Source organism: Vigna radiata, chromosome 7, assembly GCF_000741045.1.
Source record: "Vigna radiata var. radiata cultivar VC1973A chromosome 7, Vradiata_ver6, whole genome shotgun sequence".
Lineage (NCBI taxonomy): Eukaryota > Viridiplantae > Streptophyta > Magnoliopsida > Fabales > Fabaceae > Vigna > Vigna radiata.
Window position 1 is genome coordinate 13,363,203 of NC_028357.1, and position 22,048 is coordinate 13,385,250.

Here is a 22,048-nt window from a genome sequence, read left to right on the forward strand (position 1 = left end):
TAGAATGACATAAATGGTAAATTTGTAAAAAAACTGTATACTGAAAAAAGAAAACTCCTTTATTAATTTATTGGTATTCCATTTTTTTGTATTAATTTTTATAATAATATAATAAAATATATCTTTTATTAATATATATATATATATATATATATATATATATATATATATATATAGGGTTAAATATGTTTTTCGTTCCCCAACTATTGGCCGTTTTTGTGTTTAGTCTCTATTTCAAACTATAATACAATTTAGTCATTCAACTTTAGAAAATTATGGTTTTAGTTTTTTTTACCAAATTTTTTAAACTTTATTTGTTGTTTCAAACACGTTACATTATAGCATTTGGATTGTTTACACTATTTGACACATTTTTGCTTCAATGTTAACTGAGAAACACGTTTGAAACAACAAATAAAGTTAAAAGAATTTGGTAAAAAGGATTAAAACCAGAGTTTTCTAAAGTTGAATGACTAAATTGTACTATAGTTTGAAAGAAGGACTAAACACAAAAACGGCTAATAGTTGGAGAACAAAAACATATTTATCCCATATATATATATATATATATATATATGATAATAAATTATATAAAATGTATAATAGAGTACTGAATTTTTTATTGGAATAATAAAATATAAATGATAATAAAATATATATACTAAAAAGTATTTACAACATAAATTTTATTATAGATAGTTGGATAGTTATTGTTTTTTATAATCAATGAAATAAATAATATGAATTATTTTATAAAAGTAAAATGTATATACGAAAATATAATTTAAAGAAAAACCTTGTTAGTTAGGAGGATATTTAATTGAAAATTTCTCTCAGATTTAGTTGAAAAAAACACATAAAGCAAGTAGAAGGGAATGTTCTTGTTATAACAAAGGCAGCGGCGGCGGCGACAGAATAGCAGAGCGGCGAACCATGGCGACGGAGATGGAAGAACTCATCTCCTTTCTCTCTTCTCCTTCGCCGCAGGTAAAGCGTCTCACACTTGTCTTTGATTTCACTCTTTCTTCCCAAACTCCTATTTACCGTTTCTCATGTGTGATGGCGTAATGGTTTCTCCTCTCAGATCACAAAAGCCGCCGTCGACATAGTTCGCGGCTTAACCGGTTCCGTCGAAGGCTTGCAGTCCCTCGCAAATTACTCAAACTCCCTCCTACCCGCGTTGTCTCGCCTCATAACGCTTCCCAAGGTAAGGCGCGTGCGCTATGCTACCTGTGCTAGCTCGGTTTGTTTCTTGTAACTTAAATACAGCGTGCCGTTTCAGGAGGTTTCGGAGGCTGCGGCGGAGGCCCTGGTGAATTTGTCGCAGAATTCGAGTCTCGCCGAAGCGATGGTTCGATTGGGATTAGTGAAAACCACGATGGATGTTTTGTACAAGCCCGAGTGCGGTATTGCGCAATTGCTTGTCATGCTTTTGGTCAACCTCACTCAACTCGATGCTGGTGCCATTGCCGTGCTTCAGGTGCGTGCTTTTATTTATCTGAACACAATTTTCAAATGGGAAAAAATGTTTACGTTTCAGACTGATCATCATAAAAGCTATGAGCATTTGAAGTCTTGAAAGGAGCGCAGTCACGTTAGGATACGATAAATGAAATTGTAGTTCTTTTTTTAAGTTAGGTTGTTTTTGGGTAACTTACTCTGATTTTACTGTAGAAAAAAAGAGAAGAAAAATGAATTCTACTTCTCCCGTGAGTGAAAACCAATTATACATTTTAACTGTTGTAGAGGTTGTCTCATCTGACTTCTCAGAAATTTGGAGGACATAAGTTGATTTTAGCTTATGAGAGGAGTTCAATTTATTTCACCTTTTCTTCTTTTCTCCTATAAAATATTTATGATGAAGTTCATCAAAACAAGACTTGATCCGTTGTATTTTGCTGTTAATCAGTGATTTTCTTGTGATTAACAGATTGAAGATGAGAAAGTGCGTGGATTGTATGTTATGAAGCTTGTTAGATCGTTTTGTAGAACCACCCATGACAGTGACGGTGAGTCCCTTTCTACTTAGGATAACTATTATGCTTAATATTTTCTATGAGAAGTTTTTTCATGCCATGTGTGTCTATAGATAGTTAATCTTAAGCTCGTTGGATCCTTTATTGAGTTCTGAAGTTTCCTTGTAGGCTGAGGTGAGGCACCTATATTAGGACTTAAGATTCAAAGATGTGGTTTCTTTTCAAATAATTATGTTGGAGATCTCACATGAGTTAAAAATATGACCAAATTGTAATATATAAATAAATGCAAGCAAACCTTACCTTATGAAGTTGGTTTTGTGAGTTTGAGTTAGACTTAAAGTCTACTTTCTTATTATGATATTAAAGGTATTTAGAGTCTATCATAATTAAATTTGTTGAGCCTAGCATGTCACTTACTATTGGGTTTCTCCTACACTCAAAATGTCCAGTTCTCAATGTGAGGAAGTGTGTTGCGAAACCCATATTGACTAGAGATATGACCTAAAATATAAGTTGTAGGTGGACATAATCTCACATTGTAAGTCAATTTTGTAAGGTTAAGTTAAACTTAAAATTCAATTTTTTAAGAAACTAGATAACAAGTATAGAGACACAAAATTTGGCTGTTAAGCGGCTTGAGAGAAGTGAAACTAGAAAACTTGGCTCCCTTTTTGTAGATTTATTTTGAATTTTTTTCTGCACCTTTTAGATGGCTGTTGTGATTGTTGGTAATTCTTCAGTTATTGTAATTCTGATACAGTGAAAGTGTTCTTTTTTACCAGATGATGCTTTTGAACATGTTGGTTCAATACTTGTTAACATCTCAAAGCAGCGGGAAGGGAGGAAGCTTCTACTTGATCCAAAACGGGGTCTCTTGAAGCAGATAACCAGACAGTTTGATTCAAACAGTTCATTGAGAAAGAAAGGGGTATGCTCAATAAATACACTCAAAATGATTACTGCTTCCCAGCCTTGGGTATTTGGTGCCTTTTGAATAGTTTTACATTTAATTGAATTAGGATGTACTTGATATTTTAATGTTCTGTTCTGATTTTTAAACTACTTTTGAAAGAAGTTTTTACTGCCTCAATGGATGATTTAGTTGCTTCCCATGAGTTCTTTACTGATGGGGCGTACATTACTGGCACATGGACTGGTGTTACTTTTAAACTTGGTATTTGCTTCTAATGGCTTAGAAATTAAATCTATAGTTGTGTATCATGTACTGTGTGGATTGTCTTGTGGTAAGTGTCTGATGTACTTTTGCTGTGTTGACTTGCAGCTTGTATTGTCTGATAGCCCACTTCCTAGTTAGTTAGTTAGTTAGTTAGTGTGGGAAGTGTGCGTCTCGAGTCACCAAATTTTTGATTCACAAGGTTTATTTCAACTATTTTATATAGGATATATATGAATATATATAGATAGATGGATAGATAGACATCTTATGTTAAAACGTGTTGGTGAGAGAGAATTCATGAGTGTGAAAGAGAAATCATTCGTTCTTTATTTGTGAGTGATTGTAATCTCAAGTTTTCTATGTAACTCTTTATGGGAGAGAAAGTTATCTCGTACTGAAATGTTTTTGAACGTATATTGGAATTTGTTAATACTCTAAATGAACCACACTAAATCTTTTTTAAGTGCTCAATTTTTTCTTGAAGCCTCTGTTTTCTATGTATGGTGTTGTAAAACTTAAGATTAAAAACAGGGAGAAATAATATTTAGAGGGCTTAAAGGATCCCTCTAATGATCTTCTTTTTATAATGAAGAGGATCTGATACATTGATTATGAAAAATCAAAAGACTGTCCTAGATTGCTAGGCACAAGACTAGGTACACCTGGAAGAAGTTCCCAACACACTTCTCCTTACTTTAGACCTAATGATGATTACACTAGCTTACATAGATTTAATAATTATTCCAACATTCCTTTTCAAGCTGGAACATACAAATTGTATGTACCAAGCTTAGAAACAAATAAACTGAATCCTAGGTTCCCATAGAGACTTGGTCAACACATCAGTAAGTTAGTCATTTGATCTATCAAACTTAGTACATATTTTTTTTGTCAACAACTATTCCCGCATAAATTGCATTACATCTTCACAGGATTTCATAGAATTTAAGTTCTAGAAGGAGTTGCTTCACCCATATGTTCACACATTAGTGATGCCATTGCCCTTTATTCAGCTTCAACAGTCAATTGGGCTACTATATTCTGTTTCTTGCCTTTCCAGGAAATAATATTTTGTCTAAGGAAAACATAATACCCATTACCCAGAGACCTGAACGTTTCCTCTATCCTCATATAACAAACCTTGCCTTGGAACCTTTTTGAGGTAACTTAGAATGCTAATGATAACATTCAATTGGCCAAGACATGGAGCTTGCCTAAATTGACTGATCACTCCAACGACAAAAGATAGATCAGGCCTTGTAATAGTAAGGTAAATCAATTTTTCAATTAGCCTCCTATATGTGTCTAGGTTAGAGAAGAATTCACCTTTTTCTGTTAATATTTTGATTTGGGTCCAAAGTATCTATCTACTAGTTCACATTCAATCATACCTATTTCTTGTAGGATATAAAAACATACTTCCTTTGAGAGATTACAACTTCGTCTTTTGATTGAGCTACTTCAATGCAAGACGTATTTAAGGCTCCCAAGATCCTTGATTTGAAAATCTTTGCACAAGCCACTCCTTCAATTGAGATATTCCAGTAGTATCATTTCTTGTAATGACTATATCATCAACGTATATTATTAAGTAAGCACATTTTCCTAGAGAGGTATGACAATAAAAGACAGAATGATCTGCTTCACTGTGTCCTAGCCCTATTTTTTGAACAATTGAGCTGAATTTTTCAAACCAAACATGCAGTGATTGCTTGAGGCCATATAAAGAGCGAAGCAATTTGCATATCACACCAGACTCCCCGTGGGCAACAAACGCATGAGGTTGCTCCATGTAAACTTCTTCCTCAAGATCACCATGGACGAAGACATTTTTGATATCCAATTGATGAAGTGGCCAATGACGGATTGCTGCATTGCAAAGAAATAGTAGTCATCTTGGCCACAAGAGAAAAAGTATCACAATAATCAAGGCCATGCACATGCTTGTACCCCTTTGCAATCAATTGGGCTTTGAGTCGATCAACTTCTCCATTAGGACTGACTTTAATGGCATACACCCATTGACATCTAACTGCCTTTTCCCTGGTTGAAGGGGTACTAACTCCCATGTATGATTTTGGTCAAAAGTATGTATTTCTATAATCGTGGCTTGTCACCATCTAAGATGATCAAGTGCTTTATTCATATTTTTAGGAATAGTAACAAAGGACACTGAGGATAGAAAGGAATAATAGGAAGGCGACAATCTATGATAACTATGAAAATTATAAATGGAATGTGGGTTTCGAGTGAAACGAGTACCTTTTCTAAGAGCAATTGGTCATTGGGGTCTTGTGTTGGAGGATATCAACAGGTAGAGATGATGGTTTAGGAGGACTTTAATTACTACTAAGATTGACAGAGATTGAAAATACTGAACTCAACTGTTGGTATAGGAAGGACTTGTTGTATGGGTTAAGAAGTGTACTTTAAGCCTAAATCAACCCCACAAAACCAACTTGTAAAGTGAGGTTTGCACGCACTTATATATCTAAATTGGCCGTATCTTTAGTAGATGTAAGACTTCTAACACATCCTTGTAATGTTGAAATATATACATCTCGAGCGTGAGACTTGATTATGGATGACAAAAAAATCCGCACTGCAGATACTTGCGGATAAAATCCGCAACGGTAGTTGGTATCTGCAGGAATTTCCTATCTGCGGGTTGTGGGTATTTTAATACCTGCTTATAAACGGGTCAAGTGCGAATATTATACTACCTGACCCGTAGGTACCTGTTACCCACAAAAAATAAAAATAAAAATTTAATTTATATTTTATTTAATTAATTTTAATTTAAAATAAAATTAATTTATATTTTATTAGATTAAATTTAATTAAAATTAAATTTTAATTTATATTTTATTTTATTCATATTAAATTTTATATATTTTTTTGTAATTTTATTCAAATTTTGTTTTAAAAGTGTATAAAATATATCTTTTTTAATATTTGCGGGTATCTGTGGGTTTTAAAATATTCAAGGGTTTTTGAAACTAGTACCCGTGCGGGGAGCGGATGGGTTGTGAGTAGACACTATCCGTATCCGACCCGACTTGTTGCCATCCCTATGGTGGTACAATAGCGGCCTGATAGTAGATGAAATAATATGCCTAACAAACAAAAAATCTCGTTAGGACACACTCTAACCATGACTCTGATACCAAGTTAAGAAGTGACTTTAAGCTTAACTTAACCCCACAAAACCGGTTTATAAGGTGAGGTTTGCATCCACTTATATATTCTAAATCGGCTTTATTTCTAGTCTATATGGGACTTTCAACACACCTTCCTTACGTGGAGGTATATACATCTCAAGCGTGAGACTTGACATTAATGGGTTGTTCGATAGCGGTGCTATAGCAAGTGGCATAATATGCTCAACAAACAACAAATATTAGTGTGAAGATTAAAAAGGAAGAGAAGTGGATCAACCTTAAAGAATCCCTTTTATGATCTTCTATTTATAATTATAGAAAATGAGATACAATGGGAGATGAAAGACCAAAAGACCAAAAAGACTACCCTAGACTACTACTAGATACAAAACTAGGTACAACTAATACATTGCACTAGACTCCTAGGTAGAAAACTAGGTACAACTCATAGAGTGCCCTAGACTCATGGGTACGAAACCAGGCAAAAATCATAAGTATAGTAGAAAAGGGTTCTTAACACACTACTTTTTATCTTGTATTTAATACATATTCCAACACTCACCCTCATGTTAGAACATACAAATTATATTTACCAAGCTTGGAACAACTTTCTCGAATGAGACAATAGATGTAAGAACCTTAATTTAGAACAAGGCACATGGGGAGGTGTGACAATAGAAAACAAAATGGTTTGCCTCACTATGTTTCATTCCAAATGATTGGACAATGTAGTTGAACTTTCCAACCCAAGCATATGGAGATTTCTTTAGACCATAGAGAGAGTAGTGCAACCACACTCTTCCTAAGTAACAAACCTAGGAGGTTGCTCTACTCTTATTGCATCAATATGATGTCATTGCAAAAACACAACAAACATAAAAGCCTAGGGTTTGAAGAAAGAGAAAAACTTAGGACACCTCCTAAATGACTTCAAAACTAGGGACCAAGGGCATATATGGACTCAACTTGCTTTGATGAGTCAAATGAATGGTGGCACGAAGGTTATCACCATATAATATTTGTTAAGTTTCTTCTTGATTTCATCTAAAGTTTCTACTTCCAAGAACATCTTTAGTTTTTCAACTGCAGATTGAACTTCGGTCATTAAGGATACCACATCATGGTCAATCTGATTGAGAGATGAAAGCTTGTTTGTAGAATCATATAGACATTGGATATCATTGGTATAAATGTTAAACTTTTTTTCAAAAGGAGTGACAAGTTTTAAAAGCTCTAAGAGAAATCAAAAGTCTCTGCTCCACATATTGTCACAACTGCGCTTATAGCTACAAACCAACTTGCTTCCACTGTTCAACCTTTTCAGCAGACACATGGCTTCCATCTTTCTCAAGGTGGTCATGATGACCTTGGCCAAGTAACCACATTTCGCTAGTTACAAACTAAGAGAGATAATTTTTTCCATTTAACTTCTCGGAAGTAATGGAGGGATTACCAGAGAATAAAACAACCTTTCCAATAGCCATTTCTGACCAAGGAGAGAAAAAAACAGCATTGACAGACGAAAACCCTAGGGTAATTTCCAACAAGGATGACTTCGAACCACGTTGGAATGAAATTTTGAAGCCAAAATGGAGATAGCAAGGTTCGGTGAGACTAGTGACAATAGTGCGACAGAGTTTCGACAAGTGGAAGGCAGCGCATGGGTGTTACATGCCTAGTCGCGGCAGACTTAGGTTGAGTGTGTGGAGGAAAACTAGCTTCTGGTACAGACAGGGTTGACCGTTGTTCAAAGAGGCGCTCCAAATCCGATGGTTGCCAACAAAAACTACGATGGCTGACGATCGGTGGCAAAGACAGTTCCAGAGATGATAGAGACAGGTAGAGGGGGATCAACCCACTCTAATACAAACTTAAGATTAAAAATAGAGAGAAATAATATTTTGGAGGGCTTAAAGGACACCTCTAATGATCTTCTATTTATAATGAAGAGTTAATACAATGGATAATGAAAGATCAAAAGATTGTCCTAGATTCCAAGACACAAAACTAGGTACACTTGGAAGAAGTTCTCAACACACTTCTCCCTACTCTAGACCTAATGATAATTACACTATCTTACATAGATTTAATAATTATTCCAACACTAAACATTCTTGTGTTTTCGGCATCCGTTCCAGTGATATTGTGTTTAATTTCACAATAGTATTAGTTAATAAATAAAACTATTTAGCCATAAAAGAGTTTGCCATAAATTAATCCTTGCTATTGTTTGGTTCTTGGTGACTTTCCACCTAATGGAATTGCTTATGTGATTATGGTAACTGTATCATTGATTATGTTTGTTTTCAGTTACTATTTCTAAAGGCTTAGCCAACATGGGGGCCTCTATGCGAGTCAAATTTTATTGCACATAACGTAACTTTGTTCTTCTGACACTTGTTCAATATTTGCAGGTCTCTGGAACTATTCGCAACTGTTGCTTTGAGGCTGAGAGTCAGCTTCAAAATTTGCTCTTGGTATCAGAGTTTCTCTGGCCTGCGTTACTTCTTCCTGTAGCTGGCAACAAGGTTACATGCTTTAACTTTTCTTACCTCAAAGCATTGTCGCATATTAAGAAATAGATTTCCTCCCACCTTACCCATTTTACTTTTAACTACCAACAAAGGGAAGATAAACTATTTTCAATCAAGTAAGCTGTAGTTTACCTGATCCCTATAATTGCATGATGAAGAACTTCCTGTTTGTTTCCTGGGACGGAAACAAGGGGACTCTGATTTGTGAAGAAAGCACAAAAAAAAAAAAAAAATGAAAAAAAAAATACAAAAATTGAGAAAAGTTATTTTTGTAAACTTTTCCACCTCTGATGAGCAGAGAAAAGCTGAGAAAGTTTAGTAAACGTAAGCATAATGGATTATTGTATCCTAGGTAAATTGATAATGTATTAATATTTTATTATATTTTATCAATCAATTATATTATACACTCTTAAATTAATATGTAATATATAATAATAAATATTTATAAATATATTGTATTATTATAATAAAATGAATAATTAAAATAATTAGTAAAATGAATATAATATTTTGTTAATATATATTTTGTATTAAAATAATTAATTAATTAAAATTAAAATATGTTTAAAAATTAATTTAACAATTTTTTTAAACATATATAAGAAATTATTTTATCACCCACTTTTTCTTCATTTCTTTCCATTTCCACTCCCTACTCCAAATGAACCTTAATGTCTATTATGCGTTGGTCCTTCTCATTATGAGAGGAAAATATAAGCTCGGTTTCTTAAAATTCTTTATTCGTTTTATTGTGGGTTTAAACCTTTTTTTGGTTCTTAAGTTAAATTCTGATGTTCAGTTTAGTCCTCGCTTTTAAAAATGTCAACCTTTAGTCCCTATGATATAAAAAATGTATCAAATCAGTCCTATCCGTTAACAAATCACAAGTTTTTCATTAAGTGATTTGTTGTTCATAACACCTTCTGTTAACAAATCACAAAATATTGGATACCTAAGTATGAAAACTTGTGATTTATTGTTCATTAAGTGTTGTCATGAGGACTGATCTAATACATTTTTCATATCATAGGGACTAAAGGTTAACATTTTTAAAAGCGGGAACTAAACTGAATATCAGAACTTAACTTAAGGACCAAAAAAGGGTTTAAACCTTTTATTGTGCTTGGGACTTACAATAATGATACCATTTTATGACACTTTAAGCTTCAGAGTGTAATCTTCTTGAGTATTGAACTTTGTTTTTGTGTCCATTGCATTGATTAATTGATTTCTATGCAGATTTACAGCGAACAAGACAGATCGAAAATGCCACTTGAACTTGGGAGCGCACTCTCAATTGATCGTGAACCTGTTAATGATCCAGAAATTCGTATTCAGGCCTTGGAAGCCATATACTTAATCATATTGCAGGTAAATTTGGACTTTTTGCTCCCTTAATTTTTCTATTTCTCATTTTTTGTTACATATTAGATCAGACTAGGTTATGGAGAGAAACGTGTTTTGGAATCTAGCACGCGCATTATCGACACTAAACACATTATGACTCAGCATCTCTTGCAATGCTAGCAGAAAAGTTGCTTTTTTCTGACTTTTTGTATATTGAATGGTTTACGAATCGATTACACACCCAGAATTCTGTCATGTAATATATAATCATATTTTAGGTCTACCATAAGAACTTTGTTCTTTCCCCCTGGGATGAGTGTTGGAGACGATTACTTATATATCCTTAGTTAGCAAGATGGTGACTTCATTAAATGGTTGCACCTGCAATTAGTTTAAATGATGACTTAACTATGCCTTAGGGTTTTGGCATAATTGGTAGGAATTTATATTTTCCACTGTACATTATTATTGATTTGAGTTTGAATTAGGAGCAAAGGTTGATCTTAATCGTGTCGTAGTAAGCACATATGCTACTAGTTTTGAATATTTTGACCAATGTAATGTAATAATACGTTTAACAGTTAAAATCTTTATATTCTCTTTGGAACTTCTACTGATCCATTCTAAGGGGGCTTCTCTGAGATACACTATTTATGTCGCCATGTTCTCTTTCTGTCAGTCATCAACAAAACCACATCTCTATACAGTCAAAACACTAGTCTGACAGGCTTGGGGGGGTTCAGTCTGTCTGGAGGAGGGGAGATTTTCTTCTCAATGCCATGATACTTCTTGTTTTGGTCTCTGGATTGATGGTTGCTAGAAATCCAGAGCATTCTGTTTTGCATCCCATCCTAGTCTTTCACAGCACTTCAGGTCTCTTCTTTTGTGAGTAGTTGTTCATTTAGGAGCTATAGTCTTAACATTTCTATTCGTTATGTTGATGTTTCATATTCAAAGAGTTAAGATTCACNAAGAAGTATTGCGCTATTTACCAGGGAGCGTCAACTTATTAAGAATGTTTCTGAAAATCGTGTCAATATGTACTGCAGTAATTTACCACTGAACTTTATCAATCCGTCTTTCCTAAGGGCTATTTACCCTGTAATGTAATGCGTGGCTTCGACTTGTCACCTGGTTCAGTTTTCATGTGTTTTTATGATTAGATGCGAGATATATTTCTTCTCTATGCATCAAATTTTGCTGTGAACTTCCATTGTTTTGTAGGATGCAGGTCGGAGGGCCTTTTGGTCTGTAAATGGACCTAGAATAGTACAAATCGGTTATGAAGATGAGGAAGATCCAAAGGTTATGGAAGCATACGAGCAACTGGGATCCTTGGTAAACATATGTTCTATCAATGTTGTCTCTTAAACCTTCTCATCTTTCTCTTTTAAACATATAGCTTATTATCTGCATGACTATTTTGTTTTGATCAGTTGGTTCACAGCAGCAGTGCGGAGGAACCATCCGGTGAGACCCCTCAGTAGTTATTTTGTATTTCGATCAATTGATCCTACAATATCTCTTCATAAGAATTATGTAGTAGTTACCATTTTTAAATTTTCCATTTTGAGGGCTAGAGTTACCATTTTTAGAAATATGTAAATTATGAGGCTCGGAATACTGGTCAAATTTATTTACACACAGCAGAATGAGTGAAAGATGCTCTCTTAATGCACTAGTTCAGTTTGCATATTCAGTTTCTGTATTTCGAATTTTGAATTCTTTAAAATGCAGGCAGGATATAAATCCCGTTTCTTACGTATTCTGTTTCCATGGGTAATTATAAAGTATTTATTTGGTGATTTTCGGTGTTTAAATGTTTATCTTTCATTTTGAGTTAGTTTATTTGAAAAATATTTGATAAGAATTTGAAGCAAATGATCTACGTTATTAGGAGAAAAGAAAACAAAAATATGATTATATTTTAATGAACAATAATATATCAAACCCTTCCTATTTCTTATATAATGTGTGATCTTTTTGAATTCTTTAATCTTAGACGAAATTTAAAATCAAAATTTCTTTGTTAAAATTTTTACATTTTAAATTTAATTTAATATAAAATTCAATCTAACAAATTTTAGTCTAATTTATTTTAAATTCAATTTTCCACGAAACACTTCAAATACATGCAATCATAATGATTATCAAAGATTCACCCGTTAGACATCAAGCGGTGATTGTATTGCCGACTATGTATAAAGGTGCAAAGACAATAGTAGATTTATTCATGTCTACTCATATCTGCCTTTGGATCTGAATAAAAAGTTGTTTTGGAATGCATCCAAACCAAACCATTTTATCTTACGGGGAATTTTCACTTTCACTAAGTACCGAATAAATATAAATAATATCTTTTTTAAGTTAGATATGAAAATGATGATAGCTTTGTACATAACCTTTCGTTCTCGTCTCAATATCTGTTTCGATACACATTCTTACTTTCATATCCGTTTTAAATCACCAAAAACACCTTTAATAATATAAAAAACTTATACTAAGCTTTTCTTTCGCCTTTACTTTCATAACTTATTTTCATAACTTTTCTTTTAGATTTTCTTTAAGAAGCATAATTTTTGTTTCCTTGTTAAAAAAAAATTACTTTAACAATTGGATACAAATATTATCTACTGACATTTTTATGGTGAAGAATAGTGTGATAAGCATTTATGAAGTTACAATAAACAGAGAAAAACAATAAGTATATAGAACTGTAGAGCCCCATACACAGTAATAAAGAAATCAATTAGATAGAAGCACCAAATTGAAACTTCCTCTTTTTTATTCCAAAATTTAGTAAGATAAAAATTGGATTTATAACAGTTTAGAAGATGAAATGCAGACTTTCAATTCCTATAATTATAGATTAATAATTTCTCTCACCATTTTTTAATTAAATCAGTTATTAAATTATTTCTACAAAATGATAAAGTAAAGAACATTTTTTCATTAATTATAATGAAAACTAATTTAAAACATGTATACTATATAGTTCTGTGATAACCGAGTTAACTTTAAAAATTATAATTTTACAACTCCATATATAAGTAAATTAACTGTTAAACTTTAATAAATATATGTAAAAGTTATTCCGTCTTAGTAGTGATAGTTGCTCCTACAATAGTGGTTATTGGGAGAAATTGCAGAGATTGAATAAGAACTTTTTTGTAGATCTATAAAGACAATTTTATATATCATATGCTTGTATGCTGAATATAGAAAATGTCATGACGTTTGTCTGAATGGAAAAGATACCTCGGAATAACTGACCAAGATGATGCTATTATCAGTTGATAAATGAATAAATTACCATTGCGTTCAGTTTATTATAAATTACAGTGTATTCAAAACCTGGGTTTGTACATAATAGCAGTTCTTCTCAAACCACCATGTCAGCTTCTTTCGAAGTTGATGGGATCCCCACATCCAGCCGCATGGTTGATTTATATTGTTCTGGTAAGGCAGCACCAGCCTGAATGCAAATTTCTACTACTGCAGGTGCCTGCCCATAAAAATTCCTAAGCTCTCGATCTAGTGGCACGTTTACATCAGGAACATGCCACACAAATCTAGGTGGGATCAAATCATCCAGAACTGCAGATTGCCAACCATGCTGCCCATTACGTTGTTGGTGTTTATGTGCTCCGCAGTTTTGAGCTTTGTGACCCTGGGCACCCACATGAACTTCTGGGCAATATCCACATACCCTTACCTTGTACATCCTCATCAGTCTCTTTGCACCTATTCTCATCCTTTCCCATGCTTGGAGTGTTTCCTCGGCAAGAGGGACTAGTTCATTGTCCAATGGAGCAACTGTTTCTTCATCAGGTATTTCAGCCAGTAATGGTTTTAAAGGGCCCTCAGGGACTTCATCCGGCAGTTCACTTTCATCAGCATCGATGAATTCCTTCCTCCCAATACGGATGATAGGCTTTCTTCTCCTTTTAGTGGGAAATTCTGGAATTTCAACACCAGCTTGAATGCAGAGCTCAACCACTGCTGGAATTCGAGGGATTTGGAATCTCTCTTCATGAGTAATCCTCCTTCCAAGGCGATCAAAGAGGTGATAAGCTTCAATTGGTGTTAATATGTCTTCAACGTATGCATTTGACCATTCGTGGAGCCCCTTGCGGATGTTGGCCTGTGCGCCTTTACAGGACTTGAATGGATGTCCAACAGGTCCTACATGGATTTCACTGCACCACCTGCATAGAATTCCAGTATTAAGACCCTAAACCTTAAATTACATTTATTTGCAAGGGTGAATCGATTGTCAGTTGCGATTCTTATTAAAAAAAATATTTAGAGCTCCTTTTTCTTTATTAATTATTAATCAAACTAATGATTAACTTCTTTATAAAGTCAATTAAACAAGAGTTGCAAGTTGGTAATACATTGGAATAGCAAAAGACGCTCTGTATTTGTAAAATCAGTATACCAGGGGAGGGAGGGGGAGGTGGTAGATGCGGATGAGATGGATGTAAATTTTTTATCACGTGCATTAAAATATGCTAGTAAATAAAAATCACTCAGTTAACATTTAATACTTTGTTACTAGAAGGATATATCATTACTCTAAAATCAAAATTCAAACTTAATTTTGCGATCATTAAGACAGCTGTTCAAATAACCTATATAGTGACTATGCTTCAACCTCAATGAACCCCCTCAATCTTGAAGTTCCGGCAAGCATTATTACCATGAAAATGTCCATGCAGTAGACAAGATTATTTAGGACTGAAAAGGCAGCAAGTGGAACTAGTAATCCTCCTATGAACCATATCAACCATTTTCATAACGGGTACAAGACTCACAAAGGTCTAAGTATACAAACTTTGTTTCTTGAAGAAGCAGAATAAGAAACTATCAATCACCTACATGACGAAAATTTATAGAATGTATTGGTAATATCTGATTCAGGTTCTAAATAAACCACAGTTAAAAGCAGGAATGTGAAGCAACATATTAGGTTTACAATGATATAAGCATCATTTTAAACGAAGTGTCAATGCTGGAATATCTTGAGGCCAGAGGCAACATTGATCTCTGTATTAGTGCATTCACTCAGTCAGAACAAAAACATGAAACTTTTATTTGTTAACCAGCTTTAAAATTAAGTCCACATTATCCAAAAGCATGGTAAAGAATATGAAGACAGATAATTACCCACAAGCATGCACAGGAACAACTTTGAGCAGCTTCTTCAGATTGTTAATCAAAGTGATCCTAGCATTATACACATTATACGCAGTCGGTATAAGGTTCTTCACTAGCAACCCATTCTTAGGGGCGGACATAGGTTTTCTAGGCTCATCTTTCATATTCTTCATCCTCTCCCTAGCTGCTCGTCGTAGCTCTAAAATGGGAACTGGAAAAGGTTTCTTCTCTCTTCTCGAATACTGCCGTGGAAAATCAGCATTTTGCGGCACTTCATTCCTGACAGTAAGCACATATTGACAAAACCTCTCTGGTCGCATTCTAATAATCACAGGAACTCTAAGCATACTGCTACCATACTGTTCAAGAAAGTAAGATTGAAATAACAATCATGGCACAACAACAATAATCATAAAGTATGAGTGTTTGTATAGGACATTCAACGGTTAAAACTTAAAGCTAGGCTACAAAATAAGAAGAACTATTTCACGAAATTCAGAAACTTCATGCCATAATTTGATCCATAAAGCTTCAGATAACATATACCTGGAGAGAGTGGAGTGAACTAAGGGAAGATAACGGATTAGCCTTGAGAAAATGAGAATCTCTTGGAGCTGCCGTAGTTATTCCCTTGGCACAAGGAACCGACACAGTTATATTCATAGTGATTCCTGAAGCCATTGAAAATGATTACTCTCCCTCAAAAAAGAAGTTACATTTGAGGTGCATATAGGGCAGAGAGGGAAACGGATTAACAAGCGTCACTTGGGTAATTTCACAAACACACAGTGAACACTACAAAGCCAAATGATTGTCTTTCCCTTCGACCCAATTTCAGGCACCTAACCAAAGAGCCCCATCCAGAAGCTTCTTATCCTCAACAATAGACTGAAGCCGTGGAAAATAGGTGGCACCAATTTTCGACTTTCTTTTCAATACCAAAATTTTCTTAACCCTAATAACATCTTTATTTACACAAATATAATAACACATTCTTTACTTGTGGAGAAGTATGAGGGGAATCAATTTCTTCACACCATTTTTATTTTGTTTTTTTAGAAATCAGGCACAATTATTATTTTTTCCTTAATTGATTTTAAAAAAGTTCGCCATTTTGTTAATAATGATTTTTTATTTTTATTTCAAGTTAAATATATTTTTAACTTTTTATATATTAAATTAGAATTCATTTCTTTCTCAAAGTTCATATAAATTTATTCTAATATTTTAATAATATATGAAATATGTTTTTTTAAAAAATGACGTTAACTTTTAGGTGATGTTTCTAACAACTATGACGATAAGATTAGAAGGTTAGAATACATGGTTGAGACTAATAGAAAAGATCAAAACCAAAATTATCAATTTAATGTGAGGAGATATTTGAGTAATTAAGGACCTCTCATCTACTCCTTTAATAATGGTCTCTTAATCAAATAGTCCATTTTGGATGTCGATGTGTCATTAAATAGTAAAATTAGTGGTTTAGGAATAATAGGGACCTAGTGGACTACACTTAAAACAAACTTTGCATTTTGAGTTCAAAACATCTAATAAAAAAATCGAGTATGATACATTTATTGTTGGACTCACTCTAGTTGGATACATGAGTGCAAAGGATATCCGAATGCAAAAGTGATTCCTAGTTAATGATATGACACATGACTAGAGAGTATGATACCTTTGTCCCTTTTTTATCCTAAATAAAAAGGCCATAAGAAGGAGAGACTCCCCCTCAAATATGCTCCCCCTTAACAAAATAATGATGTAAACCAAAAATAATAAAATTTTAGATTCATAAAATCAAAGACAACTACATCATTAAGTAGGAAATACAAGGAAACAACAATTCAAACATAATGACATCTAAACTGAAAAGTCAGGACTAGGTGGTTGATTAGGAGGTTCAATGTTAAGACGATCCTCAATGTTTCCAAGCCTAGCATCAAAATATTTAAAATACTCAGCTACATAACTATAATGAGATTGATGCATCTTAAGAAGTTCTTCATGGCTTGATACCAATTGTTTAGATTCTTGTTGTGAAGGGAACGTTTTAAAGAATGTGTAAACGGACGATAACCAAGAGTAGAGGGGTGAATTGGTTCTTTTAAAATTTTGGTTCTCTTTGAGAACTTTTATCAAACAGTTTATAAGTAAATGGATGAAGGGATAAAGAAAATCACACAAATAATTTATCTTGCTTCGAATCAAAAGATTCTACGTTCAGTCGTTAATCACTATAAAAGAGAAATTGTTCAAATTTGGATATAAACCTTTAGAGAACTTTAATAAGAGGAATTGTTTGATTCTTGGCTAAAGCCCTCCTAAGGAAAAAAAAATTGAATGAGAAAAAGTACACTTTCAAAGAACTTCAATTAAAATAAAATTTAAAGTGTGTAAATCCCTAGTTGAAGTTCATTTATGACATATGTTGATTAGCCTTTGGTGAGGCATTTCAAGAGAAGTTTCAATTAACTTCTTTCAAACAAATCTTTACGAGCAATTATAAAACAAGAACACTTGTCCACATAATCTTCTCTTCACATGGAGAACATTCTCCCTTTTCAAGGGACTTTATTATGGGGTCATCCATGATTCATCTTCTTCAATCGATAGGCATTAGACATAATAAACCTGATGGAAAATCCCTTAGCCATGGTCAAACACTTTCAAGAGAGTTAAAGTCATCCTTGAAGATGGTGTCAACTCTACCTTGTGGACCACCTTTAGAGCCATTATTAAGCAAGGCTTNAAGAGTAGTGTAGGAATTTAGGCCATTGTATTAGGCCATGTAGTGTAGGTTTGTTTAAGGCTTGTATTAAGGCCTAAGTANCATAGGATTTTCCTTAAAAAGTTAGACATCCAAACCAAGTGGAAAGTGTGTGACATGTGTCATGCTTCCATCGGAGAGGATTTGCTTTTTAAAAGGTAGCCACATGGCATCCTAGGAGTGGAGAGTTTTTGCTTTTAGTAGTGGCCACATGGCACTCTAGGAATGGAGAGGATTGTGTTTTGTGAGTGGCCACATGTCCTCCCATCATTGGAGGTTAGAAGGCCTCATTTTTGGCCAATGAGAGCAAAGGTGGGAGATCATGCTTTTAGGGTTAGAAGGAGACACCCTTGGCCTATAAATAGAGGTGTCTCCACCCTTGTATTTCATCTTTGATTTTGAGTAATGTTATGCTGCCCATTTTTGGCCATACTACTCATCTTAGATCAAGACTAGAGCAACCCATGAGGCCCCTCTAGTCACCTTCCTCCTTGAGTTGGCCCAACCTCTCTTGGAGCCACCAAACACTACACCACCACCACCATATCTCCTAGAGGCTTTGAGCTTCTACACCATCCATACCTTAACTCATCATCATTGGACCATTTACCACCACATTTCCGCACCATTCATCCAAGGAAACACACCTCCTTGCATCCTTCTAAGCTTTGGCCCAACCTAGCTTAAGGAGGTTTCCATCAAAACCTAAGACCCTATATTTTTTATTGGATGACATATCATTGTTGGCATTTTTTCTTAATGCTTGATGGCTTTACTAACAATTCTACCCATATGTTGTGCTCTCGTCAAATATGTCAAACTTAGCTAATATCTTTGATACATTGTGATAGTACTTAAGCAACAAAGGATTTGTTACTTGGAACTCTCTGGTCATGTGTCATATCATTAACTAGGAATCACTTTTGCATTTGGATATCATTTGCACTCATGTCTCTAACTAGAGCGAGTCCAACAATAAATGTATCGTACTCGATTTTGTTGTTAGATGTTTTGAACTCAAAATGCAAAGTTTGTTTTAAGTGTAGTCCACTAGGTCCCTATTATTCCTAAACCACTAATTTTACTATTTATTTTGAAAATCATCAATGTTAATTGCATAGTAAGGGAAGTTGATTTAAACCATTTCAAGATGGTTATAACAAGACAATAAGGAGATAACATTAACAACACGAAATTTAAAAACAAAGATAGAGACCAAGATACTTTGCTCTTGAAGAACATAAGCTCTTGATACCAAATGATGGAAATCTCCTACCTAGGTTGGGCTAAAACTAAAAGGGAAGCCATGAGTGTGGGTGAAAGGACGATGGATGCAAAAGCTTTGAAGGAAAAGGGAGCTAAGCTCACAATTTTCTGGTGGATGATGGAGATGGTGTTTAATGGTGGTGGTGTGGTGTTTGAAGGCTCTAAGAGAGGTTAGGCCAACTCAAAGAGAAAGGTGACTAGAGAGGCCTCATGAGTTGCTCTAGTCTTGATCTTAAGATAAGTAATATGATAAAAAATGGGTAGCATATCTTTACTAAACATCAAAGAGAATACAAGAGTTGGAGACACCTCTATTTATAGGTTAAGGGTGTCTCGTAATTTGTAGAAGCTAGAACGAAAAACCCTACCTTGGCTAACTTGGAGAGCAAGGAAAAAATCCTCTTCATTAGAAGAAGGACAAGTAGCAAAAATACTCTCTATTGAGAGGGGGACATGTGGCCATTACCTATGGAGAATTCCCTCCATTCTTAGAGTGACATGTGACCACTAACTAAGAGGAAAAACTATCCAAAGGGAGTGTGACACATGGCATGGACAACCACCCCTCCTTATTGTTGAGATTGGTATCGCGCATTGGAACATTTTAGAGAAAAGCATGATAAACGAATAATAACGAAGAGGGGAGGGGTGAATTGCTTCAATTAAAAATTATGATTTTATTTTAGTAATTTTATCTAATGGTTTATAAGCAAGAGATGCAAAGATAAGGAAAAGTACACATAGGATTTTTATACTGGTTCGAATAAAAGGATTCTACGTCCAGTTGTTAATCACTATAAAAAAGTGATTAACCTTTCACTAAAAATCAGTAACAAATTACAATATAGAAATAAGGATTGAGATTAGAAACCACCTCTCTTAATAGATAAGAGATGAAAGACACATCCTTTTGTCGCACAAAAGGATGAACGACTTGACTCTGTTTGTAGGTATACTCCACCACTTAGACACACCAAGAAAGAGTACCTCCTCCGACAAGCACCAAGTTCACAAGCTCCCTTTTCACACACAGAGAGTTTCCCTTAGGCACATAACTCTAATACTCGCAAATGAAAGTTACTTTCTAAGAGTTGTGGAGAATTCTATTTATAACTCAATGTTTGTGCAAGGTTAGAAACTGAAAAAGGTAGATTCCAACTGCCAGTAATAATCGATTATCAAAAGTGAAAATCGATTATTTCAAGCCATTATGGGTTTTGAAAAACGTGATAATTGATTATCATAAGTGATAATTGATTATTGCCGAACCTTGGACAATATTAAACTTGCAGTGATAATCGATTATCCCCTGTGATAATCGATTATTGCCGTGACAAAACCTTTTTCCACTTTTGCTTGTGATAATTGATTAATGTCGTAATAAATCACTAAATTAAGAAACTTTCTAAGTACTTACAAAAGTAAAATGATTCCTATACAAATTTGTTTTTACAACGAATGCTTTTAACATTTACAACAGGTTCTTCAAGTCTTCAAGCCTTCAAGTCTTCACTTGCATCATCATCAAAATTACTTCAAAGCAACAATGCTTTCACATTGGTAACACTTGTCCATAAAGTTAGATGAAACTTTCATGCCTTGGTCAACAAGCCCAAAATCACGTCCCACTTTGGTCAACATTGGGTCTTGGCCCTTTGTTGACTTGAGTGGTCAAAACCCTATTCTACTTGACCTAAAATTCAAGGCCCAAATTAAATCCTACACTACTAGGCCTATAATACAAAACCTAAATAAATCATAGACTACTTGGTCCAAAATACAAGACCCACAATTATTCTTACTCTACTGAAAGTTTCATGATAGCTCAAGAGGCCTAAGGGAGAAAGTCTAGATCCCTCTTCAAAAAATGACGCCAACTCTTCTTGAATGCACTTGGCCATGACTAGGGGCTATGCCATTAGTTATGTTGGGTTTACATATTCTGTGATTTGAGTTATTGGTTGGTTTGAATGATGATAGAAAGGTAGTTAAAGGGTTATGTTGGGTTTTGAGTTATTGGTGGCTTGAAATTGGTTTGAATAATGATGGCAAGGTATTGAAAGGGTGGGTTATATTGGGTTTACATGTCTTGTGATTTGAGTTATTGGTTGGTTTGAATGATGATAGAAAGGTATTAAAAGGGTAGGTTATGTTGGTTTACATACCTGTGATTTAAGTTATTGATTGGTTTGATTGTCTTAAGATTATTGATAAGGGAAACACTAGTTTAGCTAAACCTAAATCTCACAGTGTTCTGGTTTTTTATGATGACAACACATTATTAATAACACATGTATTGTTATGTGTTACATGTTCAATTCCTTATTGTGAATGATGTCTGATCGGCTGTCGCGGCCCATACAAATTTGATTGCAAATTAGAAATGCAGTATAGCTAGGAATGTGACTCCTAGGTCGTCTCTCAAGGACCAAATTGTGGTTCGAGAATTAGGTCAGACACGCAGGGGGGGATTGTGAAATTGGTTTTGTTTGTGAATGCAACTGACGAAATTAAAAATAAAAATTAAACACATTCGAACATCATAAAAAGCGTTAAAGAGAGTAAAAATGCTAAACCCAATACTAGACTAAACAAATATCTAAACATAGTTAAATTAAATTAAATACAAAACTAAATTAAAGAAATTA

The 22,048-nt window shown here is 34.2% G+C and overlaps 2 protein-coding genes and 1 long non-coding RNA gene across 4 annotated transcripts; 2 read left to right on the forward strand and 1 right to left on the reverse strand.

Moving 5' to 3' along the window:
• Positions 1-851: 851 nt before the first annotated feature.
• On the forward strand, positions 852-11,966 carry LOC106769507 (protein HGH1 homolog). Its single transcript, XM_014655148.2, has 9 exons — positions 852-987; positions 1,085-1,207; positions 1,283-1,480; positions 1,931-2,009; positions 2,762-2,907; positions 8,732-8,845; positions 10,094-10,225; positions 11,426-11,539; positions 11,638-11,966. The coding sequence occupies exons 1-9, from the start codon at positions 934-936 to the stop codon at positions 11,686-11,688; spliced, it is 1,011 nt and encodes a 336-aa protein (XP_014510634.1). The 5' UTR covers positions 852-933; the 3' UTR covers positions 11,689-11,966.
• On the forward strand, positions 2,916-5,853 carry LOC111242028. Of its 2 annotated transcripts, none has more exons than XR_002668501.1 (3): positions 2,916-4,426; positions 4,561-4,769; positions 4,862-5,853. It is a non-coding gene; the product is annotated as an uncharacterized LOC111242028 (long non-coding RNA). The 2 variants fall into 2 exon arrangements; XR_002668502.1 differs by having other exon boundaries at positions 4,561-4,747.
• Positions 11,967-13,456: 1,490 nt separating the features above from the next.
• LOC106765384 (APO protein 2, chloroplastic) lies at positions 13,457-16,293 on the reverse strand. The gene is made up of 3 exons (XM_014649982.2): positions 15,908-16,293; positions 15,371-15,720; positions 13,457-14,409 (listed from the first exon to the last, which is right to left on the reverse strand). The coding sequence occupies exons 1-3, from the start codon at positions 16,040-16,042 to the stop codon at positions 13,584-13,586; spliced, it is 1,311 nt and encodes a 436-aa protein (XP_014505468.1). The 5' UTR covers positions 16,043-16,293; the 3' UTR covers positions 13,457-13,583.
• Between the last annotated feature and the right edge of the window lie 5,755 nt (positions 16,294-22,048).